Source organism: Erithacus rubecula (genome assembly GCF_903797595.1).
Source record: "Erithacus rubecula genome assembly, chromosome: 19".
NCBI lineage: Eukaryota > Metazoa > Chordata > Aves > Passeriformes > Muscicapidae > Erithacus > Erithacus rubecula.
The window spans coordinates 6,394,780-6,416,577 of NC_136671.1; the positions used below are offsets into that span (position 1 = coordinate 6,394,780).

The 21,798-nt window shown below is 41.5% G+C and overlaps 1 protein-coding gene across 5 annotated transcripts in view; it reads right to left on the minus strand.

Annotated features, from left to right (window-relative positions):
• The window catches only part of ARVCF (ARVCF delta catenin family member), a 245,823-nt gene that overhangs the window by 48,337 nt on the left and 175,688 nt on the right, over positions 1–21,798 (minus strand). For all 5 annotated transcript variants that reach the window (XM_079322401.1, XM_079322400.1, XM_079322404.1 and 2 more), the window contains 3 exons: positions 15,972–16,155; positions 3,236–3,353; positions 1,790–1,961 (listed from right to left, as the gene is read on the minus strand). In XM_079322401.1, coding sequence (XP_079178527.1) covers positions 1,790–1,961; positions 3,236–3,353; positions 15,972–16,155 — 474 coding nt within the window. The remainder of the gene's footprint in view (positions 1–1,789; positions 1,962–3,235; positions 3,354–15,971; positions 16,156–21,798) is intronic.

Below are 21,798 nucleotides of genomic sequence, written 5' to 3' on the forward strand. Positions count from 1 at the left end.
GAGCTTCTCTTTATGATTTTAAAAGCACATTTATGAATGGATTTAAACACTTATTTTTTCAGCACAACAGTCGTCTGAGACCCTCTGTTCTTTTGATCTACATCATATGAGCTGTGAGCACAGCATTATCACCAGTTGATTTCCCTCTGGGGAACAGCACACTTTCAAAAAGGCACTGTGAAAAGGTGAAAAAAACCATTAAAACATTGTCAATTCCTGCTGAACACCAAGAGCCAAACCCAAGCTGTCACTGAGTGCCTGCACTGCTTGCTGCAACCCACAGGCTCATCCCCATCAGATGATTTTCAGACTAATTTGACCATATAGACATGAGCTGGTGCTTCATCTGATGAACAGAAAGTAGCTGGGGTACAGCCCAGGAGAGGTATCTCAGGTGGGCCCAGGCACACCTGGCATGGGACACACACCTGAGAGTGCTCCTGGTCACTGCCATGGAGGAGATGAGGACAGGTATCGCCCAGACAACACCCTCCTCCCACAGGGCATCCAGAGCTTTTATGGCTAAAAGTGTTTCCACTGACTGTGCTGCTCTCAAGCAAAGCAACACCCTGGGCTGCAAGTGGCAGGGAACAGGCTCGAGTCAGCACTCATGCAAGGTTTCCAAAGGGTAGCACACTGCAGGTTCAGTCACTCCCTGTGAGAACAGGCTGGTCAGGCAGGCAGAACTATTTCTTTAATTTTTCCCCCCCAGTCTTTAGAAGATTTCTATCAATTTTTTATTTTAAACAGTTTAAATGTAGCTGATGACAGGCTAGTCTGAAAAAGCAAGTTCACACTGTGATGACTTCCTTAACACATATGGAAACACATAATATTTTAGTAACTTGTGCAGGTCAGATCAAAGAGTAATGTGCAGCATACAGTCCAACAAGTTCAAACAACTCCATATCAGCTCTTTAGGGGTAAAACCCTTCCTTGTACCTGGCTATAAATAATAACCCAAGATATGTGTACACATGAATGAGGAGAATGAAGCCTAGACAGAAAATGGAATTAATAATCTCTGAATTCATCTAGAATAGTCATTTCCCTACAAAAGGAAAGAAAACAGAATTCAGCCTAGAGTAGTAATTTCTCTAAAACAACAAAGGAAAGTGATATAATTTGAGTGTCTCTTTGTAAAGGAAACATGGAAGGGGGGGTAACTGAGACTATTAATCCTCCCATATAATGAAACTCATTTGCAACACTCATGCCCCAGAGGAGAGAACAGGTCTAAAAGTGACTGACAATTAAAAGCTACAAAATCATGTTTGCAATTTAAATTACTGAAATAGTGACTGAATTGGGAGGTTGTACGTTTTGGCTGAGTGGGAGGGGAGGCTTTTAGTTTGTTTTCAAGTATGAGAGTCTAGAGGCATGGAAGATGTACAGGCAGAGTGCCATGCACAGGGATGGATGGATGGATGGATACATGCTGGCCTGGCTTCCTGAGAAGGGCACACATGCTACACAGCCAGGCAAGGAGACTGAGCAGAGATGTGACAGATGCAAGAACACAGCAATGCAGAGGAGAGGCAGAGCACATCCACCTTTATCCAACAGCAGAGTGTCATCTGTCAGCACACAGCACTCCTGCTTAAAGCCAAACAAAATTACAGCAATAGTGGAGAAAGAATCCCAAACATCCAAGAGTGATGCAACATGGGAGATAAAACACATGCCAAGATACTGCAAACTCTCCACAAACTGCATTATCCTAAACAAGCACGATAAATGTGCTTGCAAGAGCAGGACTGCACATCAACATGACCCCCAAAACCATTACCTTTAGCTTTTTTTCCTCCAAAACAACCAGCATCATCTTTCTTCTTCTTCTGGGAGCTTCCTGTGCCTGTGGTCTGACCAGAATCTAGTTCTTGGTATTTATCAGCTCCAGGGACCTCTTTGTGGACGTGATAGGAAAGGTTCCGCATGATGCACACACAGTTCTCCACAGACTGTCACAGAGAAATTTATGTTATACAATAAAGTACTGCACCCTTTTACCTGCAAACCATTGTATTATACAGAGGAGGGCTTAGGGAAACTGAAAAAAAGAATACCACCTGTCCCAGGAAAACCATGTAGCTCCCAACGAAGATTTAGTCAAGACCCTTTAATTTAAGTTCATTCTTCTTCTAAAATCCCATTTTATTTTTCCAAAAGTGAAGTGTTTTATATATTTATAAATAGTATCCATTCAAAATGAAAACTCTCTAATCAAAAATACCACTTGATCTTACATAAAGAATACAATTCACCAAAAGATCAAACACGCAGCAGAAAGTGATCATATAAGGATCTTATTTTAATCCAAGTCCCTCTCTCGTTCTTCCAACATTTACAATCTCCAAGGGGCCCATTTTATTAAATTTTCTCTGGGTCAAAACCTAGGCCTTGTGAGGATTTCAATGAGAACACACGTTGTCCTGCAGTAATAGCTAATCCACAGCACATCAGGTTCTGACAAGAGCAATGCTCTGTAGGTTGCAATGGAAACCACCAGGTGGTTACAAAATCCACTTCCAAAGTTACCTGATTAAGTAACAGGGCTTTGTAACCCCCCCTTGTTCAGGCCATCACATGGTGAGACTCAGAATAAAATAACGATGCTTTACAAGCCTTCTGGTGTTATAAAGGAATAGCATGCTCTTCTTTTAAACAGGTTAAAGTCATGATATTCCTCATGCATATAAATACATTTTTAAGTGCCAAGGGATGAGATGATGATAAAAACAGATTAATAAAATCCGCACCAAAAAAAAAAAAAAAGCCACAGTGAAAGTGCTGCAGGTCTGAAAACATTTCTTAATGTCTAAGCACTTCAGTCTTCAGAGATGGTGCTGAATAAAGTCTTTAAAATGGGAACTGACTCCTTTGCTGCTTTGTGCAAATGGGACTCAATTCTGATTTGCAGACTGCACTTATAAATGCCAATTAAGTAATGCAGAACAATAGCAATAATGTCACTGAAAATAAAGGACTACTTTCCCCAGCTCTCTCAGCAACCAGCCTTTGCTCCCCTCACCAGCCACAGAGGGTAAGACAGGAGCATCCTGCTGATACCCCACCAGCAGAACCACGGACACCAGAGATGAGAGCCAAACAATTACTCATTTTCTGAGGCAAGCATAACTCTCTTCTGATACCAGCAAACAGAAGTTGGATCCCAGTGCAACACTTCAGCAGAAATTAACACAAACATCCACTATGCTTTATGACTCAAATTCACCTTATTGTCCGTGTCCTTCTTGCCAACTGCAGACTGCAAAGCGTGAAGGAGAGCATCCACCAGGCCATCACACTCTCTCAGTCTTCTGCGTGCTTCTGCTCCATCTGAACTTACATTCCTGACAGGACAGAGTGGAAAGAAAAGTTAGTCCTGTAACCTTCACTATAAAGTTCAAGGTATAAATCAAGCATTGATTTATACTATAATTATTAAGAAGTCATCACCTTGGATGAAAAATTAGGAAGCCAAACAGACCGACAAACCTACTAAATCTCAGTAAAGTATGGGCAATGCACATCTTCAACTCTCAACCTGAGCAAAAAGGGGAACACAATCCCAAAGGTGCCTACAGACACATTCTCTGCTTTGCTGGTGAGTCCAGGGACTCACCTTAAAGCAGGCTGGAGTCTGCAGCAAGCAAACCAAAACTTTAATTTCCAAACACACAGTCCCAAACTGAAAGATACTTTCCCCACCTTAGGAAAAACCTAAGGCACAAGACTGTTCTGCAGTACCATGGACACAGAAACTGAAAAAACTGTGTGCAGCAGATTCAGCACAAAGTCTGGATCAGTCACCTTTAGTAAGGAAAGGACAACAGCTCACATGGCTTTGAATTTCTCCAAACACAGCACAAGAGAATGGCACAGGTAGAAGTACTGAGATAGAATGGAAAGCTACTTGGAGCTGTTCAACGTTACACTTATCAATGACTCCAGAAATTGTCAGGGGGACTTTTGCTGCCTCCCCCCACCCCTGGCCCTTTCTTTAGGGGGAAGATTATTCTTAATAGTGCTCACTGACCAAGCCTGTATGGAAAACTTCCCAAAGCTGAAACACAGTAATTTTGACAATAACACAGACAACCTTTCAACCTTCAGGTCTTTGAATCCCACAAAGCCATGTACAGTTACCTCTCAAAAGCTCAGGACACCATCATTACCTTCTGTTATCAGGAATGTGCAGTCAGTTTTTGCTTTTAACTAGAGGGACTGCCAATGTCCAAGTAATTAACAAATCAATCATGGTCCTCTCCTGTGTCCTGGTCATCTGGGCAGGCTGCTGTGTTAATTGGATAGCTAGGAAACCCAGATTTTCTCAGAAACCTCTCAAAATCTGAAGGCACCTAATTGTGAGCTGGTTGCTGTAACAGTACATTAACTTTCAATTAAGAACACAAATGAAATGCACAATAAACAAATTCTTTCCTCAAATCCTAACAGCTTCACCTCTAGCAATAGGAGGCAGGTCAAGTAGGTACTAAAATGGTTCCATACAAGAGATGGAAGAGAATTCTGTATGCTGCTTTCCCATCTCCAGTTGTACTAATCCTTTTGTACCAAAAACACAAATGTGAATTTTAATGCCACGTCTTTATGAAACTGAAATTAGAATTAAAATTCTCTAAGATACCTTTTAGTGATAGCAGCTCCACCTTCAAGCACATCTATTAATGTGGAACACTACTTATTAAGCTTCAGGGTGACAGAAATGCACTATAAATGGTCTTATCTGGAGTTGTGCATCACATTTTTTATCCCCTCATTAAGTCTCAGTGTTAGAATTCATAAGCAACACTTGCAGACTGAAGGCAGAACAGCTCAACCTTCACACCTTCCTTGCCCTATGGCCCATTCAGAAGAGACTTTTCTCTGGTTCATTTGTACTATCACATTTGCACCACATTTGTTTTACATTGGTACAGTATTATTGAGCATCCTGCTTTCTTACTTGATTAGTAGTGGGGCTAATATCAAGGTATGGCTATGATTGAAAAAAAATATTATAATATTGTATCACCAAGAGTGTGGCCTGTTGATGTAACTGTCTCTTCAACTATAGAAAAATTTACTGAAAATTATTGCCTCAAGAAAAATTCCCATCTACATCACACATAAATAAGCATGAACATTCTGCAGGATCAAGTTAATAGCTAATTAATGCTATGACTAAGTTATCCAGACATCAAACTTGGCAGTTTTAATGTTTTAACTAGCACATCACAAAATGTATTCTTATGAGCATCTAATGCAGAAACATCTGCTCTATAAATACTCAGCTCTCAGGATTTTGTCAGTCCTCCCTCCTTGGGTAATGAGCTTCCTGCAGCCCCTGGGATTTATCTACCATGGAAGAACAAACCCCATTTCCTTGTCTGTAACCCCAGACCTAAGGGAGAGCTCAGCTGTCACTTGTCCCAGCAGTGCAGGCAGATCTCAGATGAAGCCCAGGGAGATCAGCACCTGCATCCTGAGTCTGCTCCTCCTGCTGCTCCAACACTGCCTGAGGATCTCACAAACCCCATGGAAATACTGGTGTTTCAGATCCATGCCAGACACCTCTAAGCACTAAAGAAAAGTGGGCCCTATGAAAATGATGACAGTATGTTTGACTAAGTTCTCATCTGGCAGTCCCAGAAGTGCTGCCAGGTTTGGTTGCCATGATCCAGAGCTACCTTCACAAGTCCATGCAACCCAGGAAAATATCAGGTGGCATTTCTGTCGTGGGTTAGGAATCTATTATCCATCCCCTTAAAAAGCATCACCTGGTAGTCATTGATCAAATTAATCTTGGGTCTTCAGGAGGGACAGGAGCATGAAAACAAAAAGGATGGATATGGAGAGCTGCTGCTGGCACTGGCCACTGAAAAAGGACAGAAACTGCCATGGAATAATCAACCTGACAGTGCACTCCACTGACAGGATTCAGGAAAAATCTCTTCCCTTTCCACATCTGCACTGGGATTTTTCTGCATCTTACATCTGTTACTCGTGATGGAATGAAAGATATAACCAAACCATCATCCAAAGGAAGTTTTTATAAGCAAGGTTTCTGAACACCCTTCTTCTAATACTGATGGAAATCAGCAAACATGACTGATTCCAGCAGTTAACAGAAGATCTGCAGTCACCTTACACAGGGCAACACTCCACAGAAGGAATGCACAGCTTCACCCAGACCAGAAACTCTGCAATGGAGATATGTAACATATGGCATCCAGACATGGAGAAAGTACAGAGCTTTGCTTGCCATTTAACTTTTCTGCACATTAGACAAGTATTGCTTCACACCAGAAGTAATTCTTCAGTGGAGGGAGTGTTTTACACAAGACACCAAATAGAAAGGCAGCTGAGACCCCAGCTGAGGTGCTGCTAACTATGTTACTTAGGAGACAGGCTGCCATGCAAGAACTGAAATGGCAACAAGATTTTGCAATTAAACAAATGATCTCACTGACTTGCTTGCTGGGGGGCAAATTAATATTAAAAACCTCTGTAGATATAAGTCAAAGCTACTTATTGAAGTTTGAACAACTCTGCAAGGCTTTTGAGACACTGATGATGGGCGAATATCCTGTTACAAATGAAAATAAAGTTGACTGCCTATTCAGAAGGGTGGGAATGGCAAGGGGGGGACTACCCAAACTATTTTTACACGAACCAGTGACAAATGAGACCTGCCATTCATTCCCAGGGCTCTGTACAGTCTGCTTCCCTTGCCTTGTCTCTTCACCCTGAGGAAGGTCTCTGCTGCTTTCCCTGACTTTTCTGCTTTTTAATACTTTTCCAAGAGTCTATGAAATGACAAGTGTATTTTAAAAACAGAAGTGTCCTTCTTATGTAACAATGCTACAGGTAATAGAAACTTTCAGTGTGCTTTCTGTAAAAATATACACAATCTGAAGAGCAATTCTAGAAACAGAACACAGAATTACTGCCCATGTCACTCCAGGTATATAGGAAATAAACCAACTGGATGACTGATTTTATGTAATACAGTAAAGCACAAATCTCATTCTGAAGATTTTAAATCTCCAGCCTTTAGCTAGAAAAAGCAACCTGGACTTTCCCTCAAATTCTTGGAGTCCAGACTGTGGCCAGGACTAATGAAAGAGAATTTTTAAGTTTCTTGCAATATATGCTTTCCCTGGGGAAAAAACCAAACCAAACCAATGAAACAAGGAAGCACTAAGTAAATGTTAAATAGAAGTAAATATCTATGAGCATAGAAACTCATCAGGCTAGGAATGCAGTCTGTTGCTATTAAAGACTTCAGAGAATGGGGGTGAGAGCACGGAGAGATCTGTTCACGCCTTAGATAAGGTTATCATTATCACCAAAGAGCTGTCTTAATAATATGCAATTCTGAATGCTACATTTACATCTGCAGAACAGAGCTGGCATTCATCACCCCTAGGAGAGGTGAGCTGTTACTACTGTCTGTGCCACACACCAGAATTATCTTCAAGAGAAAAGGCTTAAAAGTAATTAAGTGCAGGGTACTTAATGTGCAGTCTTTCAATGCAGTCGTGGCAGTGCTCCCTCTGCGCTCTCCCTAACAATCTGACAGAGTGGAGATGCGAAGAGCTTTTGGATTTTCTTTTTAATGATGAAGAGAAACTTGAAAATAGAGGCAGAGACACCTTTTTCTTTGAAAATTAAAACTGTACTTCCAGGACTGTTGTGTCTGTCACTTGGCTGGAGAGCACCACCAGTTGCTATCCCACAGTGCTGCAGATGAAGCCAAGGCAGAGTGTTACTGAACACTTACCCTCCTGCCTCACTTCAGCAGGTGCAAAAAGCACTTTGTTTAGACATCTAGCTGGGAATGAAGACAACAGCTTGGAGACTTTGCTTTTTCTATAAATAGTAAGTTGAACTGGAAATTTTTAAGGCATCCTCCTAGTAACACTTTCACCTTTCCCTGGAAAAATCAAGGCTGAGAGCTGAAGCTGAGACAGTGATGAGCTCTTTCCAACCCCTTGCCAGACTCTGACCAGCACCAGCATGGAGGCTTCACTGTCCAGATACTGAGTTTTGCATACTTCAGCTGATAAAAGGCTACCAGCTTCTCACAACTGTAGCTTAAAATATATTAGTTGTTCTGTCCACCTACTCTGGCAGGCAGAACCCGTCCTATACAAACATCATTCCATCCACACACACTGCTTCACAATAAAGAAATTTTTATTTGGATGCCAGCCAAAGAAAATGGATCAATAATAGTTGTAGTAAATGAACTCTATTTCCAAGTGTATTTCTAGGTCTGCTATGTCTCAAAGGAGAAATACACAACATTTAAAAAGCATTCCATCATTTCATGCAGAAATAGAATGGATTGCATACTTCAGTTCACATCAAGCACCAGAAAGTTTAATTGGTATTAAAGTTCATTGTTCTGAAAACAAGAGAGAAAAAGAAAGAAGCTGCCTGTGACACAAAGATAGCCTGATCCAGGCAGCTCTGGTCAGAGGGCCCTGTACAGCACAATGCAGTTTGGCAGCAGAGAGCTCCATCAGAAATCAAGCAGAGAATATGGAAAAGAAAGCAGAAAGAAGCCAAAGTCCAAATTAAATGCACAGAAAGCCAAAGGAGCTCTACTGATGCTGATTTAGGCAGGGAACAGCTGGGTAGTAGCTGTTCAGATCCCACTGGACACTGCTGCTCCACTCCAGCATTCACCAACAGGTACACCCCAGAGAGAAGCAGCAGAGCAGCCCCAGTTTTTTTGCATGCAAACACTTTCACCTATTTAAATAAAGTGGTTGGTTTGGTTTAGTCACCCAAATGCTCGAGAGGACATAGCAAAAGCCACCCCTGAAAAAGGGCTTCAGGAGCTCAGCCTGTGCTCCAGCAACAGTGGCACAGACAGGAGATCTACGGGGCACCCCATCACACCTCATATCTATGTCTGGATTGCCCACGAGAGCTCTGGAACAGGCTGGGGCTCAAGAGTATGGTTTAACAAAGGATGGACTTGACATCTGTACCTTGTTATCTGTCTGAGCCATTCCATACCCAAAACACCCTGCAATGCCTTCTCAGTAAAATGCTGACTGGTGACCTCCTGCATGACCCACTTGGAAGGCCTTATCTCGTTCTCCTGTAATTCAAAATGATGCAGAAACACACTGCACGAGAATTCCACCATGCCCAGCAGTTACTTAACTGCCAAATTATTCAAGTCTCTGCCTGGAGGAAACGCCAAGGGGCTCTGCTTGCTTGATCACATATGCTTGCTGCCATGACAAAGAATCTCAAAAATACAGAAAGGAGGTGGTACTAATCTAACAAAGGATCAGGGCTCAAGCCTTCCAAAGCAGACTATGTCCATTAGAGTGACTGCAGGGAGCTTTGCTGCAGCCCTGCTCTTCACCCCACCACAGCAACAGACACTTCTGTAGATTCCCTTTCCTGACAGCCAAGGGAAGAGGGACCTAGATTCATTCCTAAGTAATGACAGAAGGCAGTAAGCAAGTGCACAAGTTTAAATTTATACCTCAAGATATGATTGTAAAGCATTATGGTTGCATGTAACTAGGTTATGTCTCTGCTGCTAAAATCTATGCATAATTTATTTATATTACAAGCTAAACATCAGGAACTGTCAGGAGGAACCCTAACAGCTCCTTACTAGCACGAATTAAACGCTCTGCTCATCATATAAGCCCCAGGACAGCCATATGCTGTGATCCTGCACAGTATCAGTAAGCTAATTAAGAAACTGCCTTCACTCACTCCTCTCTTTTGTGTGGGTTTTTAATTTGAGTTGATTTTTTCCAGTCTGGGTTGGGCAGATAAGCTTCTCCCTTTTCGTGCTACTTGCTGCCTCCAAAGTCAAGAATCACAGGCAAATTCTGGTTCTGTTTTTATCTCTTTCTGAAACTATTCCTTCTCTGAAAGTCCACTTCAAAAGCACCTGTTGTACAGCAAAAGACTGGCAGTACCATTAGCCCCAGTACCTGGAGCATCAATCTCCCAGGGACTGCACCCACTCTGAACATGACACAAGCCCAGCAGCCTCTGAGCACTGCAGGTGAGTGGGGCACAGAGATGGCAGCATCTGCCCTGGGGTCCCTGGGTGGGACAGCAGAGCACTAACCTTTGGGAGGAGCCCTCTCCACATGGTCTTAGTTAAATCACTGCCCTGCAAAAGCCTAGGAAAGGCCAACTTGAACTAGGACAGGAGAACACAGAGTAAGAGGGAACGTCAAACAAATGACTTAGTCAAAGAACCCTTTTTGGAGTTGGGGAGAAGTGTAGCTGCCAAGGAGCTCTCTCTACTAATGCAAATTTGCTGCTGATAAAAAAAGAGGTGCCAGCCTTTAGTTTCTACTTTCTCTGTTCTGCCATGCTTCAGCAAGCAAAGCTCCCTTGACACCAAGGGCAGCTCACCTGGCAGCAGCATCACCTTGTGCCTCACCTCCTGCACCCTGCTCCGTGCTGGGCAGCAATTCCAGGTCACAGATTTGCACGTCAGAGCCTTCTCACCTCTGTCAGCTGGACATGAAGGCTGCCTCCAGCATGTCAGTGCACACAGGACAAATATTAGGTGACTGTCACCACACACTATTACCATGCCTGCAGGATCTAAAGATGGAAGGAGCTTGAAAGTAATGCATTCTGAAAGCCCTAATTCCCAGACCCTTTTCTTCAGAGAAAAGCCATGCATTAATAATTAATAAGAAAAGAGGGCATAAGAACCTGGTTTTGACAACTTCACCTCTTTTTGTTCCTGAAATTTCAACAGAGATGGGAAAACAGGCACACCAACATCACTGATACACTCAATACAGTGTGTCTGGGGGAAAGCAAGAGACCTTTTCAAACTTTCCTTACCTCCACATGTCTCAGCCACATTTCTGCTGCAGTCAATGTGTGCAGAGCATGTCTGGGTACACACACGTGTTACAAATATAGACAGACATGAAGATTCACTCACAGCATTACCTGGGAATGAAACACTGCAAGTGACACCTGCAGGACAAGATGCACAGGCATGTACCACAACACTCTTCCTCCTCAGAAAAAAGCTTAGAATGCTTGCATACAAAACTGATTTTACACACCCCAAGTATTTCTGATTTACCACCAAGCTCTTGCAGTCATCTTTCCTCTGAGGTACCTAAAAGGAGCCTGCAGATACTTTTAGACTATTTCCCAGCCTGATGGAGTATGTTTCTGGCTCTGAATCCACAGAGTCCTTATGCCATGTCTTGGAATATTGTATCTCACATTTACCAAACCTCCCAGGTTTTGATTCCATGGGACCAAACTCTTAATTTATACCTGCAGGAGTTACTTATTCCCAGTTGATGTCTTTAGGATGAACCATTTCAAAATCCTTGAACTACTGGTATTTACAGCAACTTCAGAGGAAGGTGAGGTGCCAGTCCCACATTAAAGACAGAAGAATGAAGATCAGTGAAGTCTAGATCCCCTAAGGCACTCAGCAGTCTTAACCTCAGCAAAGCCAGAAAACAGGGCTATTAAAAATTAGACCACAAAAAGGTTTATACCATTAATCTTGCCTATAATTATGCCAGTGCAGTAGCACAACAGCAAATAAATCCACACTTGTCCAGCCACCAGGCTGTCCTTCCCTTTTCAGGGGCTGATGCTGGACAAGCTGTTATGTGAACCTCCAGCTGAAGAATGTGTGTTTTTAGGGAAAGTCAGGTGGGTGCAGTTTGTTTGTGTTCACACACCTCAGCCAGGGCTCTGAACCCTGAGGATATCTGTGAATGTGAATTTCTGTGTACTTGGAGAACTGACAAGAAATGCTGCAACTACAGATGGTACCCCTGGAAAAAGGAGCACTTTGCATCTGTTTGCTATGCAAATTAATTCATTTAACATTTGTTGACAGCAGGTCAGTTTAGCACAGGAATCACGCTAGAAACTTGGCAATTTAGGAACTAAGTTCTACTCTGTCCTCTTATCAGTGAAAAAATCCAAAAGAGGATTAAAAGTAATTAGGCAGAAAACAGCAATTAAGCCCAGAATGAATTTAATTTTTAAATCATTAAAATCCTTGCTGCTTTCAGAGAATTAGGAATCATGGTAGGTATCTCCACAGAAAACTAACAAGATGATGTGACTCCAACAGTGCTCTGACCTGCAGATACAGCAACTTCCCTTCAAAGCAGAGAAGCATCTTAGGAAAACCAGGGGACCCAGGAAAGGCCTCTGGTACTGCCTGGGTGTTCATGAACTACAGATCCATCTTTCCTACAAGAGCTCAACTCAAACTCTTCTCCTACAGCACCTCAATGTCTGGGTCAAAGTTGTAGGAAGGATCACAAAACAGCCTTTGAAGATGCACCAAGTCATTCCACTATTTCATCAGGAGTGCAATTTGAAGACAAATGCTTCTGGATTGCAAGTCCCAGTAGGGATTTAAGGGTTTAAAGAAAAAAAAAAAAAGAAAGGCAGTAACTGGAAGAGACATTCTCCATTCTCCACATACGTAAAAGAATAAAACACAATGTGAAGACATAAAATTTGTATTGTAAATGAAATGAAGGAACATCTGTGCATACTTAATGATTCTCCTACAGTAAACAAATGTCTCCCTTACTTCTTCCCGAGTCCTACTGCTTCATAACCAAAAATCTACTTTGCTTTGTTTTTTTACTGTTCCTTTCCAGATTTCTACCTTACATGTTTCTTTTATCAGCTTCAACAAAATGTAAGAATACCCCTGTTTTATAAAATTACACCCAAGGCAGCATCCCTCATAAGGCTCGTGACCATCTTCAGCAGTAAAATGATTATGGATATTGCAGATCTAGTCATTATATTGAGTCTGCCCTTAGAAATACAACAATGTAATAGGAAGCACCTTTCCCCTGATCTCAGGATGAGAAGGAAGATGAAATGATCATCATCTGCACTAGTTTCTGAAAACTTCAGTAGTCAAGATTACAAAAGAGCATCCAATAAATTTCATTATCAGATCATACTTTGCAAATTGGCTATGTTGCCACGTTTCCAAAGGGGAATACAGGATTCCCCCAAACATTTCTTTGAACAGAGTTTTGGCAAGTCAAGTGCAGAGTGAGATGGCACGCAGAACCCACCAGCCATGTTCCAGATGATTCCAAGATTCAAAATATCCCTTCAATGGGCACAGCCATAGGAGAGGTCTTGACTTTAGAAGGAGCCCTTTAAATAAACAGTCAATATAGACCTTCACCAGTGGCCTTTTCCTCTCTGGACTCCCACTGGCTCTGTGTGTGCATAGTCAGTTACAGTATTTTGGAATGGACACCACTGAGTGTTCCAGCTAATCCCAGAATTAAATGGCAAAGCACCTTTCTTGAATGGCTTTCTTGATGATAAACTGTGAGCAGCTTCTCTGATTTCCAGCTTGTAAATTATCAGGTCCAATGCTCTTCAGTATCAGACACAGATAAAGAGCAGGCCCTTTGCTGGGTGCAAGCCCTGTGGCCACACAATCCAAAATCAGTACCCAGCATCACAGAGGGAATTTTATTACTTCAGTGAGTGGGTAAATCAGGGCTATAGAAAGCCAGTAAGCCACATCAGCTCCAGCCAAGGGCAGAGTGCATAGATCATGGCTCTAATCTTGTAAGTTAATTCCCAGCCCTGGTGCAGGTACAGATCTTTGCTCAGGTATTGGCCCCAATTACTGACCCTGCAGCTGAAGCATCCTTCCATCCCACACATGCCTGCCACACCACACCACCCCTGCTGTTAATGCAGCTCTTCATCCACCCTCAGGCACTGGGCCAAGGTGACTGCAGGATACAGCTCACCCTGACCCACTCAGAGCTGCACACACACCAGCACCTGAACCCCCCGAGTTCAGGAGGAGGGACAGACACAAGTCACACAGGGGAAAATGGGTCAGACTGAAAAGGAAAGTAGAATGGAGCAGGAATTGAAAAAGAGGTAAAAGTAAATAATTGTAGTGTGGGTTTTCTTAATTACTTGTTTTTAATTATTTTGAAATTAGTATTTCCATGGCTCCACATTATCAAAGGAGAAACCTAGATTAAGAACAAAGTAAAGATGAGTAAGCAGTGTTTAAAAAAAAGAGCAAGTAATAATTAACTGGCAGTTCATGCTGTGAATCACTGAGTTTGAAACAAACTCACCCACATCTGTTGATAAACTTCATTAACTGAAAAGATGATACTGAAATGAATGCCATCGTGCATGTACAATGCCTGTCTTCTGCTTAGATACCTAAACTGCAGGGACATCTGAAACCTCAGAAGCTCAGAGATTGTTTCAGTAATTTTGGGAAACAATGCAGCTCACACCTGAGGCTCACTTCCAAAGGGGACAAAGGGAGGCTGGCACATCATCAAGAGGCCTAACCTCCCAATTCAGTATCAAACTGGTGAACAGTTTGCAGTCTGCAATAAGCTCCATTCGTGCAAAATTGCATTTCTAGGACCAGTTACTGTGTCAATGAGAGAAGCGTAGGCGGAGGGGTTTTTAAACACTGATGTCTGTCAGACAGATGGCTGCAACAATTTATTCTCTGTTGGTGTTAACTATCACATCTTGCTGCTGCTTTTAAAGATGAGCTGCAGAGGATTTCAGCACACAACACAAAATAATTTCCAACAGTTTTAATGCTAATTACTTTTGATATGTCCGTTTAGACCCCTAGATCTGGAAGCACTCTACAAAAGGTGTGTGTAATATCCCTGACATGGGAACAGGATGCACAATCAGCTGAAAGACAGCTCACATCCACCTGCTCCTGCAGTCACTCACCTCACTGCAAGAGTGGGAAGAGAGCAGGGCAGCCTCACTCAAGCATGAGAACACCTTGCCCTGCATCTGATGGAAGCTTCAAATTTTCCACAAGGAAGCACAAAGTCCCTCCTGACTGTGACAGCAGAGATGAAAGGACTGAAAGACATTTCCCCCCTCAACAGCAGAAGCAGCCACCATGGGTGCTGGCCTCATGCATTTCAGGGTGCATCAGGACCACTCTGAAGTACCAGAAGTTTAAATTTTCTAACATCTCAGTACTATGTTTCACACCCTTCTACACAAGCTTTGAGAAGTTTGTGTCCTTTTGAACATTGTATTCTTAGTTTCCTGTAAAACCAGTGCCTTACTTTAAATTTAAAAAAATGTGAAACAAACCAAACAACAAAAACCCCCACAAAAACTCAAACCCAACCAATCAACAAACCAAGAGATACACTAGAATACAGAAGTGTGAGTGGATCCACACACCAATAACATTTTATGATGTGGATTAGGCTAGTCTTCTAATGACCAATTTATTGTCCACACTTAGTACAGAATCTCACATTCATTGAGATAATCCTTTTATTCTCTCAACATGACTAATTTTCTCTTGCAGAACACCCTTAGAAAAGCAACACTAGTAAGTAAAAACCTGTGATGTCTGGAGTCTGCTTAAAGGACCTCAGCTTCCAGTGGGACTGCAAATAATTTCAGCAATGGGCCCTTCCAGAACACTTTTCATTACTTTCTTCATTTGTGAAGTTGCTTGGGGGAAATAGTTATTGCAATTTAGAGACCACAAGCCCAAGAAACAGAAATGAACCAACTTCTGAAGACGCATTAATCAGTAGAAAGCTGACAGGATTACACTTAAGAGCAACAGAATGTGTAATGCCAAATCTTTATTAGTTTTATTCAAACTAATTGACTTCATCACAAAGCTGAAGAATCTGAACTGAGCAAAAGAAAAGCAAAATGAGACCTACTGTATTTTGGGAACATTGCTTCTTCAGAGTGCATTAGGACTCCTCCTGATTCCAGCTTTTAGCATGGACTATCCTGCTCTCAAGGTGCTTTCAGAATTGCAAACACAGTATGAAACCAGAAAAGGCTCCTTTGCAAGCCATTTTAGGAGGAATACTTAGAATCCTAAACAGTCAGTAGCTCAAATTCTTCACTAAAGCCCCCCAAGAATGGCTGGGAAGGAGCAGCCTTACCGCAAGCAGCCAGAGGTGTTCTTGAACACCGTGGTCCACTCGGCGTCGCGCGGCTTGGAGTCCTCGTTGGGCTCGCTCTCCCAGCCCGAGTGGGGGATGATCACCTCGTTGGTCAGCGTCTGCAGACCGTGGTTGATGATGACCATCTTCAGGGGCTCGTAGGAGGACAAGTTCCACAGGGTGCCTGCAGGGGATCGGTAAATAACCAGAGTGTAACTACTCTATTAAATCTGTAGGTTAAATGGAATTATAGGATTCGTGGAGAAGTGCTTGAAGGTTAAATCATAAAACTAAACAAGAAGGCAAAGCAACCTGATGAGATGCCAGAGCAGAACCAGCTTAGGGAAAATCCCACAGCTTCTTCAACAAAGCAGGGAAGCACTTCTATCAAGACATGGACATTGTTGAACTCATCAAGCCCTACACAGTACATAAAAGTGATGTACTATTGGAGATTAATAGGATTTTTCTGCTGTATGCAAATAATGTTACACTTTCAAGTCTAACTATGCCTCAAAAAGTAAAAAATCATCCTGTGAAGTGAAGTATATTGAACAAGTCCTAGGAGAGATGAATTTCTGGAGGATCACTGATCTTATGCTTATCTTCCGCACAAGATGATATTTCATTCAAGTCTCTTCTCTTTTATTTACTCCCACATTTTCCTGTCACAAACAGTATCTGTGTTCAAATCTCCTGGAGCCACAAGCATATGATTTCTTGAAGAAGCTGGAAACCAGAACTCCACTGTCTTTTCTTTTTTACCTCAATTATGAGCCAAAGCAGACAGAAGTCAAACATCAAAACAGAATAACAGAACAACAGCTTTATAGCTGCAAAATACCCAGTGTTAGATAAGTGATACAGCCTCTCAGCAGACCTGTATCACTGTCCTGACAGTTATTACTCATCAGAGTAGGACTAAAACAGAACACTCATTTCAGAGAGAATTTCTGCACAGACCCAGCCTGGTACCATCTGAGAACTGTCAGTAACAACACTTGGAGGGAGCCAGACGCACACTTTTGGTCTCCAAGGAAAAGTGTGAGTTCTAGTGAAATTTCAGACAGCCCAAACAGAAAACTCAGATTCCCCAAAACACACAGGGAATCTTTCCTAAATGAATCCAATATCAACCTGAGGCTCCCTGTGTTACTGTCACTATGAACTTGCATACATTACAGTGCAAACTAAATCTCCATCTCATTGTATATATTCCTAAAACACACAACAGAATAAAAATGCAACCTTTTATTTCAGCCCCTTTCAATCTCTCCGAGTTTTAAAAGCTACAATTTTCAAGCTTTAAAGGTAACTGGGGAAATGCTTTGGATCTATTACCACATGGCACAGCCTGACATGGGGACTTGCAGGAGCCCAGCAGTGACTGGATACACATCAATTAATGAAGAAACTCTGAGGCAGACAACAGAATGAACATCATAATGTTTTCCTGCAGTCTTTTTCCTAAAGTAACACAAAAATAACACCTCTCTGGTCCACTGGCCTTGCCACTTATATACAATGTATGAGATTTTTATAGACTTATTTTAGTTTTCAAACAAGATTGTGTAGGTAAAATACAAATCTTATCTTTGCGCCTATCACAATAAATCACTGTTTGTCACTGCAAAACAGCATATGTTGAAGAATAAGAAACTAGCAAAACTAAGCAGAAAGGGCTATTTGGCCCCATTTTGTTATGAAAGAAAGCCTTTACATCTCATAACAAACTGGCTCAAAAATATACAACATACAAAAAACACATGCAAGTCAATAGTTACAGTAAGATTAAAAAATGGACAGATAAGCTACTCTGCTAATTTTAAATATTTTACTAGATTGTCTTTTTCAGTTACTGTAAACCAATTTCTTAAGCATGTCAGACTCATTAATATAAAAATAGTAAGTACAATTAAATCCCTAAATGCCTGGCTGGCTCAGGACTTGAAAATTCAAATTTTAAATGTGAACAGCCAGCACTGAATGAGATGGATGAATCCCTGGAAATTACACAGGATAATCATCTCTGGAGCAAATCTAGGTTCAAACAGAGACCACTGGGTGCAGAGTACCCTGGTTCTGGAGGTTCCCTCTCAGGACCAGAAATGGAGGATAGGGTGGATATTTACAGTGGTAAAAACCCCATGAGAAAAGATGGCATCAGCCCAGGAACCCACTACAGGGTTCCTAAGGATCCTGCTCTTCTGAAACTGCAAAATATTTCATCTGGAAGCACTGCTGAGATGGGGAACAGCTAAGCTTAGAATCTGACAGCCCTTCAATTTGAAAAGCTCTTTCCTGCACACACAGGCTGCTTCTGCACCCAAAATGAGAGTCTGCTTCTTCCCCTTTCCTGGAGCAGTGACAATCTGGTACCCCTAGAGTGAAACTACAAAGGCAAATCTTACTGCTTAAGAAGAGTAAGGCAGATATCCAAATCAAAAGTCAAAAATACCTAGAAAATTTCCAAGAACTCTAATATTACAGGACTGCATAAAAATTTTCCAATGCTCAGACCTTTAGCTTGTTTTAAGACTTAGAGACTTGTGTCTAGACTTCAACACCTTTAACCAGTGTGCAAAATAAAATCATCACCTCCAAACTCTTCTTTTATTCTCATTTACCAGAGGTTATTTCAAGAGATTAATGCAAGTGTGGCTTCAATAGAGTTCCAACAGGACTAATCTGCAGCACTCACCTGCCCACCTACTACCAGCTTTAATTCTGTAACTCCACCCTGACCAAGAGAACCACCTCCCCCTATGGAAGCAGCTCTTCTACATACACAGAATTTTTATTAAGGGGCTGGCTGCAACTTATGCAACCAACTATGTAGGGCAAACACAATTTCACTGCAAATCTCAGTGAGTGACAACAGACAAAGGGAACTGGAGTTACAAAGAATACCTTTCCACCATCCTACCAGACAAAAAATCCCCCAGCATTTTACAAGCTTTCAGTTTCTCATCTGCCTCCCATCTCTCAAATCCTTCACACAAAACAATAAACTGAAGAATAAAAGACACCCTTACTTATTTAAAAAAAAAAAATAATCACTGCAATCTCTTCAAATTATTCAAAATGTCAAAGCACTTAAATTTACAGCATTCTCCTTGATGGCTGCATAAGGAAATGCAAAATAATCCCTCTGTTGCAAACAGCATTTAATACAGAGAAAATGCACAGCACTTAAAAGAAATGTAGCACAAGATAAACAGAGGTGAGGGAGTCCTGTGGTTCTAAAGACAGAGAAAAAACTTCAGGTTGAACACTGACTTCAGGGGGAAAATATTACACAGGAAAGGATATAGAAAATAAACACACTGACTGTACAGTTTTGTTTTTGAAACTATGAAACAAAGAGCTCTAAATAACAGCATCCTTTATGCTCTAGAGAAATATTCTATGGAAACATCACTGATCATGACAGCCACATAAATTTAGAGGGAACAAATTCAGATCCAACTGTAGCATTTAGCAGTAGAAGAAAAAAAAGAGGGAAAATTGTTGCAAATTTGACACCCATCTTTACTATCATTCCCTATTATTATTAGCATAACACACTAATGTTTCAACAAGCTGGAAACACTGTTTTTAAAACCCTAATCAATTCAAACCCATAGTACTCAGGAGAAATCATTTCACTAACACAGCAGCACAAGGTGCATAAAGTTATCAAAATTTTCCACACACTTTCACTACAAGAGTTTGGCCCTTCTGACAACAGACTGCCTGAGTTTTAGGACTAGAGAAAGATGAAGTATTGCTCTTCAGAAGATGAAGACCACTACCAATTTGCATTTACTAGGGCATTTACTATTCATAAATAGTAGAAATTATGTATTTATGTATTTTTAACTTCAACAATCAGCCCTGATTTTTCAACATATTAAGCATGGAAAATAACTACAAGCTTTTATTTAAAAAAACTCCACCATCACAAAGAAGCTAGAAGCAGTTTTGTTCCTTTTCTGTGGTCCATATCAGATAGTTTATCACTTAGAAAAATAAGCACTCTGCAATATATTCCCTGAGGAATTCTTGTTGTGTCTTGGTCTGGGGGGCATTTGTTTGACAGAGTTGTTTGTATCAAAGTCTCAAAGACTGGAGCTGTGCTTCTTTCAGTAGTGGTCAAGCTGAGAATCTCAACATGAGATAGTATGTGACAGAACACACCATGGATCTTCTTCTGAGAAGCCTTGGAATAGAAAATGGAAGGAGAAAGCTCATCTGGGATCAGCAAGCTGAGGAGAACAGGCTGCTTCAAAGAGGAGTCCAGGTCTGAGCAGCTGGCAGGACCTCAGCACACATCAGTGCCCAGGAGCTGGGAGTTCTGAGTAGCTGATTTATCTGCAAGTTGCTCTTCGAGCATTAGATCAAAATATTTCATCTGCAGAGCATTTTGAAGGTCAATCATTTTTCAATTATAACCAATTTGGCAGCAGAAAAATCACGTCCTGCGCCACTTAAAATCAGTGCAATGTCATTAAATAACAAAATTACTTCAACGTTCTCACAAAGAACAAAATTATTCATTAAAGCTACTGACTTCTGATTGCTTTTCAAAGAATGTAATAGAATTTTGGTCTTGCATATCTGATGGGAACATTTCCTCCACAAAAATCTTATCACTCGAGATAAAACTTTTGTAGCTTTCCCAATCAGAACTGATTTAATTCCTTATCAGCTTAATCCTCATTTCTCTCTTTCCCAAGAAAATGATCCACCAAGAGTACAGCACTACAGCACAAGCCTACCAAGAAATGAAAGAAGGATTTCATGAAGTATTTCTCAACACAACTCTACTCATGATTTACTTAAGGACACTCTAACACTTAAATCAAGCTTTTTTCCAGTGCAGTAGCTAGGCAACATTTTGTAACTCCACACTTTAAAAAGAAAGAAGTGAGCTCTGTGGTATTTTATGAATGCATCTTTGAGTTTAGAAGGCAGTTTTTGCATACTTCACAATTCCTGACCTCAAGGGGCATCATGTTTATTGCCATTTGGAGGTATGTCCAGAATACCTGGTAAAATAGAGACGGCACTAACCCAAAGCAGTTTTTCATATTCTGCTAAAATCAGTGCTATATATAAGAAAAAAAATCTACAGACTGGCTTAATGTGCCAGCAGTGGTGTATCAGTACATTCTGCCAGCTTCCAAAATTGAATGTCAAAGCAGCTGTTAAACGTGTGTTCTCCAAACGTGTGTCCTGGGAAGTGAAGGGAACACACTCCCAGCCAGACTCACGTGTTCAGCACTGATGCCACACTCCTGATTTCTCCCTTGGTGCTGCATCCACCTCTTGGGTGTTTTTAACTCACTGGTGGGGCTTTTTCCACTCCATGAACTCAGTGACCAGCCCAGCTGTGGCTGCTGCATCAGCTCACCAAGCAAAGGAGAAGGCATGGAGCTGTACCAAAGGCAAGGACTGACTGTCCCACCAGATGAGAACAATGATCTCCCTTGGCAGAAAGCTCTGCTCAAACAGGCTGTCCTACTGTGTGCACCCTGTACCTCCTGTCCTGCAGGCAGGCAGTGCTCCAAAGACAGGGAAACACAACTTCAGTCCTAGAACTGCTCTAGAATTCAGACTACTGACTTATTTAAACTTCTTAAAATTACTTCAATCTCTTTGGAAAGCAGGATTATTTTATCATTTGTCCTTAGGTAGGATGACCAGCTGGTGATTATTATTGAGCATTTGAAAAACAGCCAGTATTGAGTTAAAGATAGATTAAACTGTAGAAAAATCAATGTGTCATACCATACTTCTTCTGTTAAAAGAAATAAACACACAAACCCTGCATGCTGTTTTTTTG